This window comes from Drosophila nasuta, chromosome 2L (assembly GCF_023558535.2).
Source record: "Drosophila nasuta strain 15112-1781.00 chromosome 2L, ASM2355853v1, whole genome shotgun sequence".
NCBI classification, from domain to species: Eukaryota; Metazoa; Arthropoda; class Insecta; order Diptera; family Drosophilidae; genus Drosophila; species Drosophila nasuta.
The window spans coordinates 6,890,273-6,916,737 of NC_083455.1; the positions used below are offsets into that span (position 1 = coordinate 6,890,273).

The window sequence follows — 26,465 nt, forward strand, 5'->3', positions numbered from 1 at the left end:
TGTGCACAAGTATAAGTAAATTAACAGACGATTACTGTAAATTTCTAGCAGTAGAGCTTGAAGTAATTATGAAATGTGCTTTAGAAATTGTATTATAATTTACCTTTGAAATTAAAATACCAAATCCACTTTTGAATATCTCTATCCTTAATAGTTTCTGTGTAGGTATTCGGACGAAAAACAGGAAAACATAGAATTAGTACCTTTATTCTTAAAATTGATTTGCGAAAACCTCAATTGGCGAAATATTTCTCTTGGTTGACACTTTTTCTGTGGCGTTTGTTATAGTTTTGAAAGCATGTTCGTCTCTTCTAGGCATATGAAAATTAATGATCGTCCATATGAGATTCATATTTTAGCATCAATTGAATAAAGAAAAATTTTAACTTATGTTCTGTGTTTGATATGTTGTAACTGCATTTTAGTTTTTAAGCTATTGATTTCGTATTCAATTTAAAAATTTACTGCCTATACTAGATATAAACTCATGTCATTATGACTATGAAACTTATTAGTTAAATTAAAAAATAGTTTATTATCAGAGCTTAAGATGCAACTTTCAACTTGTTTTGCAGTTTCTGCAAACGACTTCTAAAAGTCGTTTCAGTGTAATGTTTAAACAAAAAGCTTCATAAAATTTACAAAATAATATTATTATTTTTGCTCTGCACTCGTATGGTAAAAAAATAGTAAAAATTTGGATGTATGTACTTATCGATCAATAATTTCATCCATAAAATTTAATATCAAATAATGGATTATAATATGCAGATTGTAATTTTCTATAAATACACAACCATTAGAGGTTGACTTTTGGCCATGACAAGTTTTATTTATCTGTGGCTCCTACTTCCTATGATTTTTAATGCTCGATTCGATGGTTGTAAGTTCCTGGAAGGCACTCATAAGAGTCTATTGCTTAATGTATTTTTAAAAACGGTTAGGAGTAACATCTCATCAGATATTTTCTGTCTTATAAAGCCGGTGAGTGTTATATAAAAATATCTATTGAATTTTGTTTCAATCTTCAGAACTACAATTATACACTTAAAAATAGGATTTTTGAAGTTAAATCATTTCTTAATTGTGTGCCCGAGTGCAAATTTAAGGGAATATTATAAATTTCAATGGACAACAAAAAAAAACAGCTAGCGAAAAATATTATCGTCAGATAACGCGCTATTGAAATACACATAATTGAGGCATTATTTAGAAATTCAATAACTAATATCTACGAATAATCATATTCAATTGTATGTATTTATGATATCTGCATAATTGTCGCAATTTCAAAGAATTTATTTGAAATATGATTTCCAATTTCACGAAATGTAGTTGAAGTTCAGGTCTCTTCATGGCAGTTTGGAATCGGTTGCTGTTTTTCCTAATCATAGTTTCGTCAGAGAAACGACGATTTCATTTAATATTAGATGTAGTCGACATTAAATTTTGGGCACCTGATCTCATAGATGAGATCAGCTCAACACTGGTTCAAAAAAACAATCGAAGCATAATTAATGCTTATTTTATATTAAAAAAAAATGTTAATAAAATTGATGTGAATACAGTATTGGACTTCTGGAAAGTCAATAATGAGAGGCGAAGGCTGTACAATCTAACAATGGATGCTTGCCGATTTTTATCGATGATTCATAAAAATAATCTATTCGCTATATTCTCTAAGAGCTTTAAAAAAACATACGGATGGATCATTTAAATGCCCCTTGAGAGCTGTGAGTATTTGGAATTGATCATCAGGTTACTAAGACTTCTTATTGATTACTCTAGCATCATAATTACACTCTTCAAAACTGGTATTTGGACGAAGAGGATTTTCCCAACTTTGTACCCGAAGGAAGTTTTCTGACTATAACAGAATGTGTAATATATAAGAAAAAGGCTTTTCGTGTAGTGACGCATGGAAGAATTGTGTACTAAGACTTTGTACATTTAATAATAATATTAATTAAAATGTTTTATTTGCATTTCATTTGATTTTTTTAGCTTAACAATGATTACTGCAAAATATTAGTTTAGCTAGGAATTCATACTATATATCGGACTTCGAAGTGTGTCTAATTTTCCACATAATTGTCCTTTCAAAAAGGTAAGGAAACAAATTTAATTTAAAGAGTATATTTTAATTTTCTCATTTTTCTTTGCAGAATTACAGATATTTTGTGAATGGTTTTACAATGGTCCCGAAAATAATTCCTTTTTATATGCCTAATTTATCAAATGCAACTATTTTTTTCAATAAGCGAGCAGTTTTGAGTTTGAAATTGTACTGTAATTTTTCATTAAAATTAATATTAATTTAATGACTCATTTATAAATGCTGAATTTGTGTTAGGACATACAAACCAAAAGTCGTAGTAGAAGAATTGTCAAATTAAATGATCGGTCAAAAGATAATAAAAAGATATTAATATTATATAATATATTAATTTTGCTATTTGACTTTTTTGTTCAATACTATTGAAAGAGTTGATATATAATATTTAGATCTTTCTGTCGCCAATTTTTTTAAATAGTTTATTATTGAGCATTCGATATTAATTAAAAACTAAGTATAGACAACATATGCGTAATTCTCTGACGGATGTCGCGTACGACCATCTTTTCAGTTAACAAAATAAACATAACCTGAAACAATTTTAAAATTAAGAAAAGGTTATTTTTATAGCTCCAGATAAGTACTTTAATTAGAACTAAGAATGGTTTTGGGAATCTTCTTTCTGTTCTGATAATTGCAAAAATTAACAAATTCGTACGCAAGACCAAAAAATGAACGAATTTATATATTTTATCGTAAAACAGAACAAGTTTCTAAATCAATCTTAGCTCTAAAAATTGTGCTTTTCCAAAGCTTTAAAAATAACCTTCACTTATTTTTAAAAATGTTTTAGTTTATGTTTTTTTTTTTTTAACTGTAAAGGTGGTCGCATGCGACATTTACCAGAGAATTAAATAAAAGTTCATTGAATGAATCATTTATGGCTTATATTCTTGATCAGTATCATCAGCCGAAACGGTATAGTCCGAACGTCTGTCTGAATATCAGAGACTATAAGAGATAGAGATATATTTTCAACAGCACTTGTTACTTTTGCACGTTCTAGTATGTTTCATATTTTTTTCAGGCCCCAAAAAAAAATCAAAGAACAATAGTTAAAGCTAGAGCCCACATTATTGGTACCTACTATAATAACTACAGAGCATATAAATTGAAAATTAGGTTGAGAACAGATACGAATTTTGTAAGAATAATAAATTATACCTACATATGTATATACTAAATATATTATAATTAATGGTAGTAGAAATCTAAAATTGACTTGATCTGCATAGAAAAACAACAACTCATGTTTTCTTTATGGGGTCGGAAATGCCTTCTTCTGTCTGTTACGTATATTTTCTGTGGGCACAAAGCTAAATTACCCTTTTACCCTATGGGTAGCGGGTATTAAGGGAACTGCATTTAAAAATTCGTTTTTAAGCTTTTAATTTCGCTATTCAAATTAAAAATCGTTTTGAGTGCCTATAGTATATATAAATTAATGCCTGATTTGCTCAATTTCATTTTTGATACCAATGGGTTTTTTAAAATGACAAAATAATATTCATTAATCTGCATTTAAAAGTAACTTTATTATGCTTAAATAACAAAATAGTTTATTAAAGGCGCTTAACATGTACGTTACAACTTTGTTTGTTTTGCTGCTTCTGCTTCTCTACAACTCTATTTCGTTTACTCAGGGATTAAAAGTAAGTTAACTATTTATGAATCTTTGAATTGAAATCTGTACAAAATACATTCGATTGTTAATTATTAATCGTTCTATTTATTGACAGCGTGAAATAGTAGCAGAATTTGTAAAAATAGAAGCAGAAAATCTTCTTCCAGAGTTGGTTAACATTCAGTACCAAATAAATCAAAAATCGAATAAGTCTGCTGTCTATTGTAACTTCACAGTTACCGAAGACGTCAAAAAATTAACTGGTACTTTCAGTATAAGTATGAAATACACTGACAAGTTTATTAATTATATCACTATTGACATTGACTACTGTGACGCAATGCAAAGCCCATATACCCAATATGTAATACAGATGATAGCTAAGGAGATCCGTTCCGTTTCTAATTACCCCTTGGAATGCCCGATAAAAAAGGTAGTACTTTTAATTATTATTCATATAAAATTTTATAAAAGTGTTTCTATATTTGCAGAATATAATGTATTATATAAATGGGTTCACAATCAACACAAACCTCATGCCAAGCTATTTTCCACCGTTAACATTTGCGGCAAATGCAACATATATTAACAATAGCCGTCTTATTCTAAAGGTTCATGTTTTAGGAAAGATTCGGAGGAAGTAAGATAATAGAATTAAATTTCCTTTCAACAAACTATAGAATTAAAACCACATTTGGTGTCAAAATTATGCGAATCGTTCAAAACATTTGTCACATAATGCAAATAAATTCGGGAACTATGATACATATCAGATGTTCATACATAGATAATAGATATTGTAAATTCTTGAATTACTACTTTATTCACATTCACAAGAATATAGAAAGTAGAAATATAATTCTAAATTGTATTGAAAAGGCTCTAAAACAAAAAATAAAAAATATGAATATATGACTTACTTATTGGCAATTATAAAATTTTGCATAAGCCGGGTGACAGATAAGGCCGAACTGTACCGAATATAATATTCACTGAGGCCAACGGGGACTGTAGTGTTTGAAAATAGGTAACACTAATAGTAAAATACAGTGGTAAAAGTATCATGATTGACCCTGCTGAACAAAAAAGAAGCAAAATAAATGTGCTTCGGGCTTAAGATTTGACCAAGATAAAGCCTCGAAGCAAAAATCGAACATCAGCGCAGTTACCAGATTTTTGATAAACTAATGTTTCAGCTATAGAAATATTAATGGGCTTGGAAATTAACTTTTAAAATTATTTGTTGATAATTGTAAATTTATCTTAATATAGATTGCTGTAAAAATAAAAAGTACTTTATTACTATTATACTAACGATAATTATGTGTTTTGAATCAGTTTGTTACGGAAGTTAAACATGAACACACAAATCGCGGTTGTTTTCATATTTAATTGTATTTTAGTTACACAGGGAGCGAAGGTATGTTACAGCCTGATTGATACCTACAAATAGCAATTAAATGATTGAACTATTTCTTGGAAAATTATTTATACCATAACTACATACTAACATAAGATCTCTTTGCCAGAACAAGAGATTTCTGTTGGAGTTTACTAAGATGAATATTGATAATAAGTCTCCAGAACTTATGGACTTTACCTATAAAATAAATCGGACTTCAAATAACATTTCTGCGATATACGCCGATTTCAAGTTCTCTGCAGATGTGCTTAAATTAACAGGGACTTTTAGTTTGGGACTAAAATATACTGAAAAGTATATCAACTATATCACTCTTGACTTAGACTACTGTAAGGGATTGCAGTTTCTGTATAAAGACTTTGTAATGAAGGGTATTGCTGATGGAATACGCGCTATTTCCAATTATCCTTTGGACTGCCCATTATTAAAAGTAAGTTTATTGGCAACTATATATATTTATTATACCGATTTTTTTTTTTTCTAGAATGAACTATATTATTTCAATGGCTTTACGTTTAATACAAAAGTAGTACCAAGGTATTTTCCTGAAATATCTTTTGCGTTACATACCAAATTTAATGCCAATCAACGTCCTCTAATGGAAGCTCAAATTTTTGGAGAGCTTAAGAGAAGGTAAATAAAAAAAGGTATAGAAATTTTGCTTCAATGGCGGTAGAGAACCGAAGTCAAGACATAACTGAAGAACCCTGTCTCGCTGATCTCACTGGCATAATGGCTTCTGTGAACCATTTTGTATTTTTGTGGAGCATTCCTTACTTAGCTCATAAATAAAGTATGTATACAGTGAAGTTCTTATATCGTATAATTTTTAAGCTACAACAAAATTAAAAAAAAAACAAGATCTGCGTTCATCTGCAGTCTGCAATCGTCTTAATAATACCACATTATTTGCATGCGTAGAAAAAATCTAAAATAAATCTCTTGTGGGTATAAAAATAACAAGTGAAAATTTTGCCGTATCTTTTATTGTTTTTGAGATATATACATATGTGTTCATTAGAAAAAGCACCTAAAATAACTATTATTAGCAAATATAAATTGTAATTTAATAGAGATTACTGTTCAACAAAAAAAGTACCTAATTAGTCTAAAAATAATTGAGTTTTGTTAAATCAAATAACAGTTTGCCGCAGACTTTAAACATGAACCCTCAAATCGCGGTGTTTTTCATATTTAATTTGTGTCTGGTTGCGCAAGGAGCAAAGGTATGCAATCATTTGATTATCATTTTCATTTTATCGAGAATTTGACCTTAATAAAAATAAATGATCTTTGACAGCGCAAAATATTACAGTTGCAATTTACAAAGATGAGTTTTGATAATAAGAATACAGAGCTTTTCGAATATAACTATATTATTAATCGGACTTCAAATAACATTTCTGTTATATATTCAAATATGAAGTTCTCTGAAGATGTGCATAAATTTACAGGGACTTTTAGTTTGAGACTAAAATATACTGACAAGTATATTAACTATATCACTCTTGATTTAGACTACTGTAAGGCATTGCAGTTGCTATACAAAGACTTGCTTATGAAGGCTATTGCTGATGGAGTACGCGCTATTTCCAATTATCCTTTGGACTGCCCATTATTAAAAGTAAGTTTAAAAGCAACTATTTGTATTTCATAAAGATAAATTTCGTTTTTTTTTTTAGAATAAACTGTATTACTTCAATGGTTTTACATTTAATACAAAAGTACTTCCAAGTTATTTTCCCGAAATATCGTTTGCCCTACATTGCAAATTCAATGCCAATCTTCGGCCTTTAAGTGAAGTTAAAATTTATGGTGATCTAAAGAAGAATTAAATAAAAACTAATAATATTGCAATTTAATATTTTACAAAATAGCTATAACATGTATGCATATCCACAAGAGAATATAACAAATGTACATAAACAAAATTTTAATGATTTCTAAGGACTTGAAAATAAATAATTTAAATAAATTGCACTAATAAATATCTTCCACGTGAATGGTTTGACCTTAGAAATTTTCAAAAGTACAAATGATATACATACATATATATCTGTTTGACAAAGCGCTTTTTATATTGTTGATGAAAAAATACTTTCCAATCATTTGCGTGCACAGAGGTAGTCGTGGAGAAAATCTGAGATCTGATTGTAATAATAACAAATAATGTTCCAAAAATATATATATATATATATATATATATTCGGTAAAGCTTCCTTCTAGATATATTTCCTGCCGACCCAAACTTATAATTCTACAGTTTAACAGATAACTGTTATACGATACAGTTTAACGATACAGAAATGTTTCTTTTTATGTAGAAAGATGTTATCCACCGAATAACCAACCATCCCTGATTTTTATACCCGCTACCCATAGGGTAGAAGGGTATTATAACTTTGTGCCGGCAGGAAATGTATGTAACAGGTAGAAGGAGGCATCTCCGACCCTATAAAGTATATATATTCAACAGCCGAGACGATATAGCCATGTCCGTCTGTCTGTCTGTCCGTCCGTCCGTCCGTCCGTATGAACACCTAGATCTCAGAGACTATAAGAGATTGAGCTATAATTTTCGACAGCATTTGTTATGTGTGCACGCAGATCAAGTTTGTTTCAAATTTTCGCCACGCCCACTTCCGCCCCCGCAAATCAAAAAAATTTAATAACAAGTGTAATTTTAAAGCTAGAGCTACGAATTTTGGTATATACAATAATTACTGTAGTAGTTATGATTCCTGAAAATTTGGTTGCGATCAGATATTGTGGAAGATATTAAAGAAATACTTTTGTATGGGCAAAAACGCCTACTTACTAGGGTCTGAGTTGCTTTGGCCGACAATCTGGTACATTGTGCCGTTTATGGTATATTTTGAATGGTGTACTATATCGATATACCAAACATACCATTTGGTATATTTTTAGTATTTTTTTAGTATTTTCGGTATATTTTAAAAATGATACCGCAATATTTTGCCTTTATTAAAAATGGGTAGCGGGTATCTCACAGTCGAGCACACTCGACTGTAACTTTCTTACTTGTGGAGTAACTATTCTTGTCTCTTGAGGGTAATAAATGAGGTTGGAAAAAGCTCGTGGAATTACTAAATTATTGATAATGTTAAATTGTAACTTAATATAGATAACTGTTTAACAAAAAAAGTACTTTATTAGAGGAAAGATAATTATATTTTTTGAATCAAATGTCAGTTTGTTACGAACTTTAAGCATGAAAACACAAATCGCGGTGATTTTCATATATAATTTGTTTCTGGTGACGCAGGGAGCGAAGGTACGTCAAAATTTGATCACACTTGGATCCCACTTTTATCTTATGAGAGCAATTATTCCATGATTGATTTATCTTTGTCAGCAAAAAAATATTACGATTGGAATTTACTAAGATGGGTTGATAATAAGAATCCAGAGCTTTTGGAATACAGCTATATTATAAATAGGACTTCAAGCAATACATCTGCTGTATACGCAGATGTAAAATTTTCTGAAGATGTGCTTAATTTTACAGGGACTTTTAGTTTGAGACTTAAATATACTGAGAAGTATATAAATTACATCACTCTTGATTTGGACTACTGTAAGGCATTGCAGTTGCTATACAAAGATTTTGTTACGAAGATTGTTGTTGATGGATTACGCGCTGTTTCCAACTATCCATTGGACTGCCCATTAATAAAGGTATATGTACAATAAATTATTTGTATTTATTATAACTATTTTTTCAGAATAAACTATATTACTTCAATGGCTTTACATTTAATGCAAAACAATTACCAAGTTATTTTCCCGAAATATCGTTTGCGTTAAACGCCAAACTCAATGCCAATCTACGCCCTCTTAGTGAAGTTACCATTTATGGTGAATTAAGGAAAAAGTAAATAAGAGATAATATTAATAAAATAGACTCTTCTACAATATCCATATTCACGGTAATATTTAATATTTCAAGAAATAAAACAAAATTTGAATTACTCCTATGAAATTGGAAAAACAATCTACTTTTAATAAATTCTACTCCAAATATAATTTATTTCTTATTTTCTACATAAGGAATTTGACCTTGAGTATTCTAAGTATGTTGTAAGTACATATCTGTTCGATTAGGCGCTATTTAAATTGTACATTTTTTATGAAACATATTTTTCTGAGTTTTACTGTATCATAGTATATGTGAAATATATTACTGTCAATACCGATATAACTACTTAAATTTAAAGAGTTGCGGAGAATTTAAAATGACTTATGAGTGATAAATAAACTGAAATTTTGTATGAAAAGAACAAACTAAATATAAACTGGCAATTGAGCAAGGGACAAACTAATAGGATTAGGCTAAATCCAATTCTAGGTTTTCTGTAATCTATATATTGATTGAGCAATGACTGAACTCTTTATTTAAAATGATTATTTTTATTCCATAAAGTTACTTTAATATTTAACATTACTGATTAATTTTAACTTTACGAATTTAGTTATAAACTGTTAAATGAAGTTGAAAAAGACCCAAACGTTTAAATTACAATAAGTTTTAAAATGCTTTTAAATATTGCAAGCAGAAACCTATTAAAAAAAGATTTACATTAGCATGAAGTACTTTATTAGATCAAAGTAAGATTATTATATATTAATAGGCGATCAGTTTATGACATATTATACAATAAACATGGTTGCTCGAATAGTGTCCGTTTTTTTGATAGCTACGTTATTCAATATTTTTTTAATTTCTCAGGGAATGAAGGTAAGTTTCCTGTAAGTTTAAATATAAAGTCGGGAAATAAAAAAATAATTTATATTGACTAAAATACCATACATTTCTCTACAGACAAAAACAATTATTGAGTTTACCAAATTTGATTGTGTGAATCAATGGCCTGAAATATTACAAATTCAATGTCATATCAACCGCACATCGAAAAATATTTCCGCAATATATGCAGATGCCATATTTTCTGAAGAAATAAAAAACATGGATGGACACTACATTGTGGGTGTCGAATATAATCAAAAGGTTTTCAACTATTTGTCAATAGATGTGGACTATTGCGCTGCTTTGCATATGGCTTATAGTCAAAACTGGCTTCAATTAGTTGTTGTAGGACTGCGAAGTGTAGCAAACTTTCCATTTAACTGTCCTTTAAAGAAGGTACCAAAAATATATAATAATACAATTTGTAAACAGTTTTAATGCCTTTCGCATTTTTCTTTTCAGAACTACACATATTTTATAAATGGCTTTACAATGGATATGAAAAAAGTGCCTGCCTATATGCCTGAAATATCATTTATAACAAATGCGACGTTTTTCTACAACAAACGATCATTTTTCTACGCGACTTGTATGGGTCGGGTGTACAAAAAGTAAGTTCTCAATCGGATATACATATATGATATATGCAAACGCTGCACTTAAGGTTGCTGCAGAATATTGCATTTTAGTTGATCAATTTTTAAGTGAAAATTTCCCAAGGATATTATATTTTTTCTTTACCAATAAAATTTTTCCGTTGTTTATTTTAAATCCTACTTTAAATCACCTGGATGATTAAAAATCGATATGACTTAATAAGAAAGTGATTTCCTTTACCATTGAGACAACATTTATACCATGATTAAGTTATCTTTACAACGAAAAATATTACGATTCGAATTTACTAAGATGAATGTTGATAATAAGAATCCAGGGCTTTTGGAATATACATAGCTATATTATAAATCGGACTTCAAGCAATCTGCTGTATATGCAGATGTAAAGTTCTCTGAAGATGTACTTCAATTTACAGGAACTTTTAGTTTAAGACTTAAATATACTGACAAGTATATTAATTACGTTACTCTTGATTTTAGAGGCTATACAAAGATGTTGTTACGAGGATTGTTGTTGATAGACTAAGTTCATTGGACTGTCCATTAATAAAGGATTGTTTATTATTAATTATTTGTATTTATTATAACTATTTTTTCAGAATAAACTATATTACTTCAATGGCTTTACATTTAATACAAAACTATTACCAAGTTATTTTCCCGAAATATCGTTTTTTTTAAACGCCGAACTCAATGTCAATCTACGCCCTCTTAGTGAAGTTAATATTTATAGTGAATTAAGGAAGAAATAAATATGAGAGAATATTAATAAATTGGACTAATCTACGAAACAACTACAATATCCATATTCACGTTAAAATTTAATAGATTTATATCAACAAACAAAACAAAATTTGAATTATTCCTATGAAATTGAAAAAAAACTATCTAATTTTAATAAATTCAACTCTAAATATAATTTATTTCTCAGTTTCTTTGTAAAATATTTGACCTTGAGTATTCTTAATATGTAGTAAGTACATATCTGTTCGATTGGGTGCTATTTAAATTGTCAATTTTTTATAAACATATTTTTCCGAATTTTCCTGTACTATATGTGAAATATATTACTGTCAATAATGATATAACTACTTAAATTTGAAAGAGTTGCGGAGAATTTAAAGTGATTAAGGGCCAAACTAATCGGATTAGGCTTAATCCAATTCTATTCTAGTAGAATACTATATAATAAGAATATGTTCCGCTAGGTTTTGTTTTATTATCTATGTATATATTTATTGATCAATGACTGAACTCTTTATTTAAAATGATTTTATTCCAAAAAGTTAATTTAATATTTAACATTAGTGATTAATTTGAACTTTACGAAAGTAGTTATAAACTGTTAAATGAAGTTGAAAAAGACCCAAACGTTAATTTAACAGTAAGTTTTAAAATGCTTTTAAATATTGCAAGCAGAAACCTATTAAAAAAAAGATTTACATTAGCATGAACTACTTTATTAGATCAAATTATAATTATTATAACATATAGTAATAGGCGATCAGTTTATGACATACATTAATCATGGTTGCTCGAATTGTGTCCGTTTTTTTGATAGCTACGTTATTCAATATTTTTTTAATTTCCAAGGGAATAAAGGTAAGTTTCCTGTAAGTTTAAATATAAAGTCGATAAATAAAAAAATAATTTAAATTGACCTAATTACCATACATTTATCAACAGATAAAAAAATCTATAGAGTTTACCAAATTGGAGTGTGTTAACCAATGGCCTGAAATATTACAAATTCAATGTCATATCAACCGGACATCGAAAAATATTTCCGCAATATATGGGGATCTTATATTTTCTGAAGAAATAAAAAACTTGAATGGACACTACATTGTGGGTGTCGAATATAATAAAAAAATTTGTCAACTATTTGTCATTAGATATGGACTATTGCGCTGCCTTGCATATGGTTTACAGTCAAAACTTGCTTCAATTAGTTCTTGTGGGACTGCGAAGTGTGTCAAACTTTCCACTAAACTGCCCTTTTAAGAAGGTTAAAAAAACCGAAAAGAATACAATTTGTAAACAGTTCTAATAACTTTCACATTTTTCTTTGCAGAACTATACATATTTTATAAATGGATTTACAATGGATACGAAAATAGTGCCTGCCTATATGCCTGAAATAACTTTTATAACAAATGCGACGTTTTTCTACAATAAGCGAGCAGTGTCGTACGTGACTTGTATTGGTCGGGTGTCCAAAAAGTGAAGGCTCAATCGGATATAGCTAATATATATTAATCTAACGCAAAAGCGGCACTAAATTTTACTGCAGAATGTCGCACTTTCGTTGATAATTTTTTAAGTGAGAATTTCCCAAGCGTATTATATTTTTTCTTTACCACTAAATTTTTACCCATTGTTTATTTTAAATCCAAATTTAGATCACCTGAAAGATTTTAAATCGATTTGACATCATACGCAAGCTATTTAATTTTTTTGGGTAGCACAATTTTAAAGCACACTTTTCAGCCCATTTAAACATGAGAATATCGCATTTACATTCCTTTTGCAACACTGCACTTCGAAGCTCGAAGGGGCGAACAAGTTTGTATGATTTATAGAGGCATTGCATGTTTGCATTATTTTACGCTACTTTCTGTTGACATTTCAAACCGTTTACTTCGGCTCTTATAAAGGGCATGCTAGCATCGTTGTTAACACTTTTAATAGTCTCGCTGGGAGTTGTGTGATTTTTGCATACTGAATGTGTATAATTGCTTCGCTGGTAATGGTTCAATATGATTATGATACCAGTTCCTATCGCTTGCCGAGAAAAATTTTATTTTTTCGAAAAAAAGAAAACAATTACAAATTTGAAAAGAATAAATATTTTTATTCGTTTTATTAGAATATAAATATATGTAATAAAATAAATAAAAATAAATGTATATAAATATATATTTAATAATATATAATTTAGGTTACCCTTTAAGTAATAAGAGTTTTGGAATGATAGTATATTTTTTTCACGGAAGAATTTTTTGGAAAGTTGTGCTGTTTTTAATTTTGCAGCTTTTGATGTTAACTCTGTCAAATTAAAAAATGATCACAATCTAAGATTGAATTATGATATCTAGCCATTTATAAAGATCTCCGGTCTGGCGAAGAGTATTATAAATTCGGTTAAATTTCTATTTTACTTGTTTTTTTTTTGTTTTCTGCTGTTGTGAATAAACTTGATTACAGGTGCGCTAATTTAGTTGCACGCGAAAACACGCGCGTAATCAAAAACGGTTGCTGAAGTGGTGGATCCCCCCATTGCATATTCCCTCCCTCTCTCCGTCCCCCAAACAGAGCAACGTGGTGCCACCGTGTTGCAAGCTGTGTAACCCTCAACCCGTAAGTTGATGGTTTAAATTGGAGTTCATGGCATGCCATGTCGGCGGTTGTTCGCCCCTGGGCGCACAACAATTTAATTTATACATACACACACACACGCAAATATAAGAGTCTAGTTGTGTGCAAGTGTGCAACTGTGTGTAAAAGTGTGCGTGTGAGTGAGTGAGTATTTATTTTATATGCAATGGCAGCGCGCAAAAATGTATGCAATAAATTTTTAATTTAAATCAAGCCATCACCCACTCCCCATAAGTTATTAATATATGAGTGCAGCGCACTCACTTACCTGTCTCTACTGTTTGAGGAGACTCTTCGTGCGTCTATTCCGACTGGTTGACTCCGAGCATGGCAGTGCTGTTCGGCGGATTCGAGTGTCGACACAACTGCAGGTGACAATAAACAAAAAACAAGAAACTTTTATATTAATTCGAAAGTCATATGTATTCTTTAAATGGAGATAGCTATGACATATAAGTCTCTCGAACTCACAAAGTCTTTGATTATAAAAATTAGTTTGCAATTGTACATTTTTATTATGTTTTTTTTTTTGATTGTTTTTTTTTTTACTACAATATTATTTCTATACAATTTAAAAATCAATTGGTATACTTCTTATATTATGCTTTCCTTTTATTTTATACTATTTCAAATCAAATTTAATTTGAGTAATAATTCTATTCAAAACAAGGAAGAAAGCTCGACTGTGAGATACCAGCTACTCATTTTCAATAAAACCATATTCGAAAAAAATACCATATTAATATACTGAAAAAATACAAAAATATATAGAAGCCCATATTTGGTATATCGATATGGTACTGCCTTTACAATATACTACAGAGTGCAAAATAAACCACATAGTCAGCCAGAGCAAGAAAAAGTAATTTAGACAATTCTTATCTGATCGCAACCAAATTTTCAAAAGTCATTGCTATAGTAGGGCTCGGAGATGCCTCCTTCTGCCTGTTACATACATTTACTGCCGACACAAAGCGGATATAGAAATGTATATATGTATATATGAGCAATTGACATTGAATCTAGTAATTAAATGTTCAAATTAAAATAATGCACATTATACCGTAAACAAGTTTCCATATATATAAACAGGCAAATTGATGTGAATGAAGTCATCATCTTAATTAAGATCGCAGTTTCACTTAATATGCAGGGTTTATTGCTGATATTTGTATTTATTATAACTATTTTTTCAGAATAAACTATATTACTTCAATGGCTTTACATTTAATACAAAACTATTACCAAGTTATTTTCCCGAAATATCGTTTTTTTTAAACGCCGAACTCAATGTCAATCTACGCCCTCTTAGTGAAGTTAATATTTATAGTGAATTAAGGAAGAAATAAATATGAGAGAATATTAATAAATTGGACTAATCTACGAAACAACTACAATATCCATATTCACGTTAAAATTTAATAGATTTATATCAACAAACAAAACAAAATTTGAATTATTCCTATGAAATTGAAAAAAAACTATCTAATTTTAATAAATTCAACTCTAAATATAATTTATTTCTCAGTTTCTTTGTAAAATATTTGACCTTGAGTATTCTTAATATGTAGTAAGTACATATCTGTTCGATTGGGTGCTATTTAAATTGTCAATTTTTTATAAACATATTTTTCCGAATTTTCCTGTACTATATGTGAAATATATTACTGTCAATAATGATATAACTACTTAAATTTGAAAGAGTTGCGGAGAATTTAAAGTGATTAAGGGCCAAACTAATCGGATTAGGCTTAATCCAATTCTATTCTAGTAGAATACTATATAATAAGAATATGTTCCGCTAGGTTTTGTTTTATTATCTATGTATATATTTATTGATCAATGACTGAACTCTTTATTTAAAATGATTTTATTCCAAAAAGTTAATTTAATATTTAACATTAGTGATTAATTTGAACTTTACGAAAGTAGTTATAAACTGTTAAATGAAGTTGAAAAAGACCCAAACGTTAATTTAACAGTAAGTTTTAAAATGCTTTTAAATATTGCAAGCAGAAACCTATTAAAAAAAGATTTACATTAGCATGAACTACTTTATTAGATCAAATTATAATTATTATAACATATAGTAATAGGCGATCAGTTTATGACATACATTAATCATGGTTGCTCGAATTGTGTCCGTTTTTTTGATAGCTACGTTATTCAATATTTTTTTAATTTCCAAGGGAATAAAGGTAAGTTTCCTGTAAGTTTAAATATAAAGTCGATAAATAAAAAATAATTTAAATTGACCTAATTACCATACATTTATCAACAGATAAAAAATCTATAGAGTTTACCAAATTGGAGTGTGTTAACCAATGGCCTGAAATATTACAAATTCAATGTCATATCAACCGGACATCGAAAAATATTTCCGCAATATATGGGGATCTTATATTTTCTGAAGAAATAAAAAACTTGAATGGACACTACATTGTGGGTGTCGAATATAATAAAAAATTTGTCAACTATTTGTCATTAGATATGGACTATTGCGCTGCCTTGCATATGGTTTACAGTCAAAACTTGCTTCAATTAGTTCTTGTGGGACTGCGAAGTGTGTCAAACTTTCCACTAAACTGCCCTTTTAAGAAGGTTAAAAAAACCGAAAAGAATACAATTTGTAAACAGTTCTAATAACTTTCACATTTTTCTTTGCAGAACTATACATATTTTATAAATGGATTTACAATGGATACGAAAATAGTGCCTGCCTATATGCCTGAAATAACTTTTATAACAAATGCGACGTTTTTCTACAATAAGCGAGCAGTGTCGTACGTGACTTGTATTGGTCGGGTGTCCAAAAAGTGAAGGCTCAATCGGATATAGCTAATATATATTAATCTAACGCAAAAGCGGCACTAAATTTTACTGCAGAATGTCGCACTTTCGTTGATAATTTTTTAAGTGAGAATTTCCCAAGCGTATTATATTTTTTCTTTACCACTAAATTTTTACCCATTGTTTATTTTAAATCCAAATTTAGATCACCTGAAAGATTTTAAATCGATTTGACATCATACGCAAGCTATTTAATTTTTTTGGGTAGCACAATTTTAAAGCACACTTTTCAGCCCATTTAAACATGAGAATATCGCATTTACATTCCTTTTGCAACACTGCACTTCGAAGCTCGAAGGGGCGAACAAGTTTGTATGATTTATAGAGGCATTGCATGTTTGCATTATTTTACGCTACTTTCTGTTGACATTTCAAACCGTTTACTTCGGCTCTTATAAAGGGCATGCTAGCATCGTTGTTAACACTTTTAATAGTCTCGCTGGGAGTTGTGTGATTTTTGCATACTGAATGTGTATAATTGCTTCGCTGGTAATGGTTCAATATGATTATGATACCAGTTCCTATCGCTTGCCGAGAAAAATTTTATTTTTCGAAAAAAGAAAACAATTACAAATTTGAAAAGAATAAATATTTTTATTCGTTTTATTAGAATATAAATATATGTAATAAAATAAATAAAAATAAATGTATATAAATATATATTTAATAATATATAATTTAGGTTACCCTTTAAGTAATAAGAGTTTTGGAATGATAGTATATTTTTTCACGGAAGAATTTTTGGAAAGTTGTGCTGTTTTAATTTTGCAGCTTTTGATGTTAACTCTGTCAAATTAAAAAATGATCACAATCTAAGATTGAATTATGATATCTAGCCATTTATAAAGATCTCCGGTCTGGCGAAGAGTATTATAAATTCGGTTAAATTTCTATTTTACTTGTTTTTTGTTTTCTGCTGTTGTGAATAAACTTGATTACAGGTGCGCTAATTTAGTTGCACGCGAAAACACGCGCGTAATCAAAAACGGTTGCTGAAGTGGTGGATCCCCCCATTGCATATTCCCTCCCTCTCTCCGTCCCCCAAACAGAGCAACGTGGTGCCACCGTGTTGCAAGCTGTGTAACCCTCAACCCGTAAGTTGATGGTTTAAATTGGAGTTCATGGCATGCCATGTCGGCGGTTGTTCGCCCCTGGGCGCACAACAATTTAATTTATACATACACACACACACGCAAATATAAGAGTCTAGTTGTGTGCAAGTGTGCAACTGTGTGTAAAAGTGTGCGTGTGAGTGAGTGAGTATTTATTTTATATGCAATGGCAGCGCGCAAAAATGTATGCAATAAATTTTTAATTTAAATCAAGCCATCACCCACTCCCCATAAGTTATTAATATATGAGTGCAGCGCACTCACTTACCTGTCTCTACTGTTTGAGGAGACTCTTCGTGCGTCTATTCCGACTGGTTGACTCCGAGCATGGCAGTGCTGTTCGGCGGATTCGAGTGTCGACACAACTGCAGGTGACAATAAACAAAAAACAAGAAACTTTTATATTAATTCGAAAGTCATATGTATTCTTTAAATGGAGATAGCTATGACATATAAGTCTCTCGAACTCACAAAGTCTTTGATTATAAAAATTAGTTTGCAATTGTACATTTTTATTATGTTTTTTTTTTTGATTGTTTTTTTTTTTACTACAATATTATTTCTATACAATTTAAAAATCAATTGGTATACTTCTTATATTATGCTTTCCTTTTATTTTATACTATTTCAAATCAAATTTAATTTGAGTAATAATTCTATTCAAAACAAGGAAGAAAGCTCGACTGTGAGATACCAGCTACTCATTTTCAATAAAACCATATTCGAAAAAAATACCATATTAATATACTGAAAAATACAAAAATATATAGAAGCCCATATTTGGTATATCGATATGGTACTGCCTTTACAATATACTACAGAGTGCAAAATAAACCACATAGTCAGCCAGAGCAAGAAAAAGTAATTTAGACAATTCTTATCTGATCGCAACCAAATTTTCAAAAGTCATTGCTATAGTAGGGCTCGGAGATGCCTCCTTCTGCCTGTTACATACATTTACTGCCGACACAAAGCGGATATAGAAATGTATATATGTATATATGAGCAATTGACATTGAATCTAGTAATTAAATGTTCAAATTAAAATAATGCACATTATACCGTAAACAAGTTTCCATATATATAAACAGGCAAATTGATGTGAATGAAGTCATCATCTTAATTAAGATCGCAGTTTCACTTAATATGCAGGGTTTATTGCTGATGTCATTGAATTGTAAGTAAGCATAAGCAAAATAAAATAATGAGTTTTATATTAAAATACATTAGCCAAGATTATGACTAACATTATTTGCAAAGGAGAGAATTAATAAAGATTTCATAAAAAGCTCGCCTCACAATCAAACCAAAACCCTTTAAATATAAATAAAACTAAAAAACAGATCTTTACTTATATATGTATTAATTATGTATGTATATGTATTAATAATTAATAATAACGCGACCAAATAAAACTTATATTTTGCAAGTAAGCGATACAAATGAGTCGTTCTCTATTATTTGATGGCGTTATGCGCATCCAAACGAGCCTCTTGACAGAGCTGATCGACAAGCTTCATGGACTGCTCCATTTCTTGACGTAGCTTAGCGAGGCTGATTTGCATGCGAGCCATTCGAACATCGCCTGCCCTTATCTTTAATTCCTGGGTTGAGGTGAAATCCATAATTTGTCGCTGGCCGGTTGTGCGTAAGCGATTGACGATTGCATTCTGAGAATTGGAATTGGGTATTTTGTTGCGATAAGATATTCCGTCATTATTCTCTGGCATTTTAGTTCTCGCTAGAAGGCTTTTTATTGTTTATATTAACTGAAAATTTGGTTAACCGAGGTTTGGCTCAATAAATGCTTTGTAAAATGTTTCATATCGTTTCAGAATAGTTTGCTTTGCTTATGACACAATCAAAAGCGACTGCTTCGTCTGAGTGAATCGAGTGCAAAGGAGTGGAATGTAAGAACATTGAGCGAATGCCAAGCAAATTGAGTGTGGGTGCATGTGTGCACTGAAGCAAGCCACTGAGCTTTAATTACAATTAACCGCAAATGATGTACCGACTGCGGTGACGCAAACGGCATTGGCTTGCGGTCAAGTCTCATGCCAGAGCAATAAATGAAAATGAAAATGTAATAGTCACCGACTCACGTATACGCTATGGTAAATGGAACGCAATGAATAAAAAAATCATCTCTATGATTTTGATATTTTAAATACTAATTAATAATACAATTGAATACAAAGCAAGCACATTTAGCTTTTGAGTTCAGCAAAGAAGCATTTCGAATGGAAGTTTCCTTTCTTTTTCATATAATAGAGTATTTATAAGTCAAGTCCAACTTGTTTTTAAAAACGTGACTCGTTCAGCAAATGATCGTTATACGGTCTAATTGAGGCTTATCAATTGATGCCGACATTAAACAAATCATACACAAAGTTCAAAGATCATTTGCGTATATATTATATTAGATAATTTCAAAGCTTAAAAAATCTTTACGTCATACTTGATAAGAAATTTAAGACGTCAAAGTTTATTAAGTGACGCATACACGTCGGTGAGCAATTGAAAATGATTATTTAAAAAGAGCGAGTAAAAAAATTAATCATTCCTTTGACAATAATGTAGTACAATTGATATATTAACAAAGTTTTCCTTTTGACCAATAATAAAATCAATTTTTAGTAGAAAAATAAATCGCAAAATAATTGCACAATAAACACAAAAGATTAACAAGAGTGTTTACAAAAATTGCATAATTCTTTCATTAATAAATAACGAGCATAATTCAATCAATCTTAACTCCATTATGAGTCTACAAAACGGGGTAGTTGGTTTCCAACAAAGAGTATCTGCACAACATGAACATATTAAAAATATATATGTATAAGTGACGCAAGGTGTAGAAGGCAAGTGAAAGGAGAAGAGAAGAGAGTAGAAAAGGGGGAGTCAGGCCTGAATGGGTCAGTTTTGTTGGTTGGTAAATTCGAAGCGCGTCGACTTGACTCGGGCATGCAATTAATTAAAAATACATGCAATGTGAAGTGCCTCAGACGTTTTGATCCCTTGGCCAACTGCAACTAACCCCACATCCTGTTGCCCACAGGACACAGCCTGCTGCCTGCTGCGTGACGTTGGTATTTCGAAGTATACACCGAGAAAAATATACGAATATGCGATGTGGCTACAATTTGACCGCACCACAGGGAAGGGAAAGGAAAGGATGGGACCAAAGCGGACAAGGGCTTCAGGCCACGTATATTACGAGTACTCTCAAGCACCGCTAAATGCATTAACCAACCTCTTGCTACTCGTTTCAATCTCTCCCTTTCTCATTCTCTCTCTCTCTCTCGCTGTAACTGTGCGTGCAAGTGGTCAACATACGCGGGTCCTGGCGCAGCTCCTGTTAGCTCCCAGTGCTGCCAGAGATCCTCATGGTTACGGGCGTTCATTTGTAAACAACGTTGTCGTAGAAAACAAATAGCATAACGAGTACAAGTACAGTAACAACATCCAACATCCAACAGCATCAACGCAAGGACATCAAATAAAGTTAAGCAAACAAGAGCATTAAGTGCATGCTAGTTGTTCTTGCTCCAGCATCCGTTCGAAGGATGCTACAACAACAACTTCATTAGGATGGACCACGTCTTTGACTTTGCTGTTGTTATTGATTTTCTTTCTTTTTTTTTGTAGGTCTGCTCATATTTCCATTAGCCGTATACACTGGACCAAAAATTATACTGTACCCTGGCAAGAAAAACCAAAACATTAAAAGGGATACGGAAATTAAACTTCATGGTTTTAAAACTATGCGCCTTACATTTAGCAAACACTTAGTTAAACATACGAGTATCGTGCTTATTCGAAATATTTTGTAAAGTTCATAAAGTAAATATAAATAGTTGTTGACACTTTTTTATACATTTTATTCTCAGATGCATAATGGATAACAGAGAATCGTGAAAACTTAAATTTGAAATACACTTCCTTCCAGTTATCTATTTTTTTCTACTTTTCGCTATTTGCACCTGATGTTTTTTCCTTTGTCTTGCGGACACGCCGTGCAGAGTGTCAAATGCCATTAAATGTCAACTAACAGCAGGAAAGGAGCAAGCGACGGCGCCCAAGTGGCCATCTAGGCAGTCAAAGCCGAGGTAGAGGTAGCTGGTAGCTACTGATTGCCAGGTAACTCTCAATGGACGGGAGCTGAAGTGCAAAGAGGAGCAGGAATTGAGGGAATAGCGGATATTTCACTTACCTTTTACCTTGTCTATAGACAAGTGGCAAACGCTCTGACAATGTTTTGACGACTCTGGCAGGTGTAAGCGATTCTGACATGAACACACAGACAGAGAGTAACATAAACACACACACACACACACACACACATGCATGTAAGTATAAGAAATTAGACGGAATGTGTCATGGGTGTGGCAGAAAGTCAACACGAGAAAATACATATATCTTATCTAAATATACTCGAACTTGCTGTTCAAATATTATGAGTCGATGGCACACAAGAAACTACTTACGATGACTAAACTTGGAAAACCCTGAATGTGGCACACATAAACATATAAAAAGCTAAAGCTATATACGATATTTCAATATGCATGCATTTACATTCCGTTATAGAATATATTAACCGGAGTTTCAGAGTTTATTAACTTTTGCCAAGGCTGTGGTTAAATTCGTAATCGTGACGTATACGTAATTAATTTGGGTCCACACAAAGTACCAACCAACCGCACAAAGTATATATGTATGTTTTTTGCTGAGATTATACCTTACACCTTATCTTACACCTTAATATCATAGACTTTAAGAGATATTGACAACATTTGTTATTGTTGCAAGCAAATACAAATTTGTTTTAGATTTGGAACTTATAAAAGAATTGCAGTCCTCATGATTCCTGATTTGCATTTGGTATATTTCAGTATTTTTTGTATATTTTTTTAGTGTATTCTATCGATAATACCGCTCAAATACTTGTTTTATTATCAATTCAATTATTCAATTTTGCTGTCAATTAGGTTTTTCAAATGGTAAATTGTTTAATTCCTCCGCAGTTTTTATTTTTTTTTTTTTTAATTTTAAAGCCAAATTTTAATTGAATTTCTCATATATGTATATGCACTAAATCGTTTCTCATAATCAGTTGTGCCATTGCTTTGCCAAATTGTGGCAATAATAATAATGATAATCATGATAAAATTTTGGAAATCGTGGCATAACTTAATTGAATGCATGCTGGGCGCTCGACTTGCTAAACTTTGGAACAATCGCATGAGACAGATACCAAACTTGCAGCAGGCGATGATAAACGAGCGAGTCGAGTAATAGGAATCAAACAAGCATTAAGCCAAGTATATATGTAAGAGCACATAAATATATCTAAACAAATAATATTTATGGGTCCGCTTCTCAGAATCTCTCGGCACAAGAGGCGGAGACCATCACCAAGAATTTTTGGCAAACGCTTAGCCGCCTCTGCAGGGCCAGTTAAGGGTCGAGCAAGCCAGTTATATTTATGTTCTTCGCTAAGCATAATCAGCAACACCTCATAAATTAAAGGCGTAACTGTGGCTTAAGTAGTTTTAGTGTGCAATAAGGTCAGCATTTTGGATAAACTATTATACGCATAGATACAAATGTATTAATTTCATCCCAACTAACAACTGAGGATGGAAATGTAATACTTAATCATTCTCTGAACAGATTTTCAAAATACAGTTTAATTCTAATCGCAAGCCAAAGTTAATTATAACTATTTATTTGAATAAATAAATTGAGAAGATATTCAAATAGTTCTACACACACTGTAGATGTATATTGAACTAAGCGAAAATAAGAATATAGCAAGTAAATATAATACTATAAGTTTTAAGCAATTACACTTGAAATTCAACTATCCCCAAAGAAGCCATTGGGAACTTTCTATTTCAATTGTTTTCACAAACACTTTTCTTATTGTTATTACCTTCTTGGAAATTAAAAAAATCATTCTAAAACATTTAAATTGATAGAAGAAAAGTTTATAATCAATATAATACTAGCAAAGGTATCAGAATGTAAGATATTGCAGAAATAATGGAGCCTTCATTTCAAAACTGTAAGAATTCCCAGCAGAATGGAAATGTGTCTATTCTGCAACTCGCACAACGTTCGCAACATAGTACCATAAATATTATAGTCCACAAAAGTGTGCAGCTGCTGCTGTAGGGTATGCAACAAATGTGCAATTTAAATGTAAAATTTAAAACAGAATCATTGGGGTGTGGGGCATGGTCTGGGGGCAGACTGGGGAGGAGGCTTCGGGCTGAGTTGTTTTGCTTCAGCACCTTCAGACACACAAACAGCAATCAACTGGCAGACGAATCAGGCGCAGGCGTTGGCTGCCTGTTGGGCCCAGTGCCCTGTGCAGGGCAGACGATGGTAATGGCGATGCCTGGCAACAGCATCCTCGTTGCACAAACACACTTGCCACACACACAAACACACACACACTTGATGTACTATGTGCGACAAAATCAATAAATTGTGTTTGTTGGTTTTTTGTCCTCATCGTCGACGTCGTTGTTGTTGTTGTTGGGTAGCTGTCCTGAAGGGAGATTTTAGCCAATGGGCAACAAATATAAATCTTCAGCTCACTTAAGCCCTTTAAATATTATTATCAATGGCCAAAGCAAAAGATACACATAACAAAAAACAACATCAGCAGCGGAAACAACAACACACAGCTGCAGCCATTTGGCCAGACCAGTAGATGCCTCTGTTTGTGGCAGGTGTCAGAATGTGTTAAAACCGAAATGGAAATGCCCTTGAGCATGACTACAAGAAATTCAATGATTTAGTTATGTTTCTACTGGGCCAATGAATAATTAAAAGTGCATTTGGATTTCCTGGTTTTTTACGACTCAATTTAAATTCAGATTTGTAACAAAAAATTTTACAAAAATGTGTCAACTTGAAATACATAAATAAAATAAAGTTATTGCTTAAAGGCAGATAAAAACGAAGCCCCAAAAAGTATGCTACACAAATGTTGCGAATTTTTAATTCACCTTTGGATGTTTGAAAAATCATGAAAATATAAGACCAGGAAAACATGCTGAAATTAACAAAAAATAATTTGCCTTCTCGAATAAATACACATCAATTTGGAATGTCAAAACGTTTTACTTTAAAGTTGCTGCCCAAAATGCAGATATGCAAAATAATATTAGTTCAGCAGACCGTTATAATTGTCGTATTAGAGTGAAGCCGGTAGATAGCTCGAACAACGGAGTGGTCAAGTGGTTGAGTGGTCGAGTGCTTCGTTGGTTGCCCATTGGTCAGTTGCAATTTTGATGTTGAGTTCGAGTTTGAGAAGCGTGCAGACGGTTTCGGGAAATTGCTTAATTTAGCGCACAAAATTATCCACTAGGCGAATGGAACTGACTTAGGGTTAAACTCAGACGACAGACGACAGGCAACAATTTCAAATTATCAAATGACAGAAATGAAAATACGACAGATACAACAGCAAACATATACACACAAACAATACTCGACAACACTGAAGCTCGACTTCGATTTTTACCATCACTTTCATACTTGCATTGAGCACACACACACGCACATAAATACGAAAATTGCGGGCAACTATATAGCCAACAGACTCTTCAGCGAGATTAACCATCATTAATCCAACTAGACGAAATGCCAGTGACAGAGATGCCGGAGAATAGCAGCGACAGCGCTGCTGCTGTGGTGGTCGACATTGAGGGCAATGACTGTAAATCGAATGCAAATGCCAAGAACATTGGCTGGAACATCAAGAAGCCAGAGCAGCCGAGCGACTTGAGTCCACCCAAGTTTTTGGCAGATGTTCAAGAGAGTCACAAACACATCACCGATCGATTTGTTGAGCTGCTTAGTCTCTTCGAGAATTACTCAAGGATCATGTCGAACGAACAGATGCCTTACAAACCACAGTCCAAGCTCAAGCGAACCCAATCTGAAAAGTTTACAAAGGAGCACACGCAACTAGAGCGTAAGAGAGAGATGCAAAAAAACACAGTAGTGTTGTACTAACCAGAATTTGTCTGATACACAGGTAATAGCAGCGAGCTTTTGCGCGCCACTGTGAGTCTTAATCGCATGCAGCTTTCAAATAGCACACTGCTGGCGACACCCTGTAAAGTGACCCGGGAATCGGCTTGCCAGACTTCCAGTCATGAGGTCAGTCATGACCAGGACGACAAGAGACAATTGCTAATGGCTTTGGAAAAATCTGGAAAAATAATGCAAAACAGGCGGAATGAGAATCTTATGACGAGTGCCCCTTATCAACATACCCTACACATTGAGGTTGAATCGGTTAGTTCAGCAACAGCGCTGCAGCGTGCCCCATTGCGGCAGCGAATGTGGCAAGTTGCGGTCGAGGCCTGGCGATCTTTGGTTGCGTGTTTTGCTATGATGGGCGAGAATTTCACATATGTGCTCTTCGTAGTCTTGTGTCTGTGGTGTCTATATCTGATAATATCCCATTACTATAGCTTCTTGGGCTCAAGTTTATCACCCCGAGGCGATGCAACGAGCACTTTGGCTCGCGTACGGGGGAAGCCAATATGAATT

At 31.9% G+C, this 26,465-nt stretch overlaps 2 protein-coding genes across 4 annotated transcripts in view; one reads left to right on the forward strand and one right to left on the reverse strand.

Annotated features, from left to right (window-relative positions):
- Nucleotides 1-26,465, reverse strand: part of LOC132798833 (uncharacterized) — an 84,167-nt gene that overhangs the window by 37,351 nt on the left and 20,351 nt on the right. For all 3 annotated transcript variants that reach the window (XM_060810832.1, XM_060810824.1, XM_060810846.1), the window contains 2 exons: nt 18,157-18,253; nt 14,195-14,291 (listed from right to left, as the gene is read on the reverse strand). The gene's annotated coding sequence lies outside the window, so the exon portion shown is untranslated. The remainder of the gene's footprint in view (nt 1-14,194; nt 14,292-18,156; nt 18,254-26,465) is intronic.
- LOC132798275 (uncharacterized) lies at nt 25,329-26,462 on the forward strand. Its single transcript, XM_060810070.1, has 2 exons — nt 25,329-25,881; nt 25,945-26,462. Exons 1-2 carry the CDS (start codon nt 25,548-25,550, stop codon nt 26,460-26,462), a joined length of 852 nt encoding a protein of 283 aa, XP_060666053.1. The 5' UTR covers nt 25,329-25,547.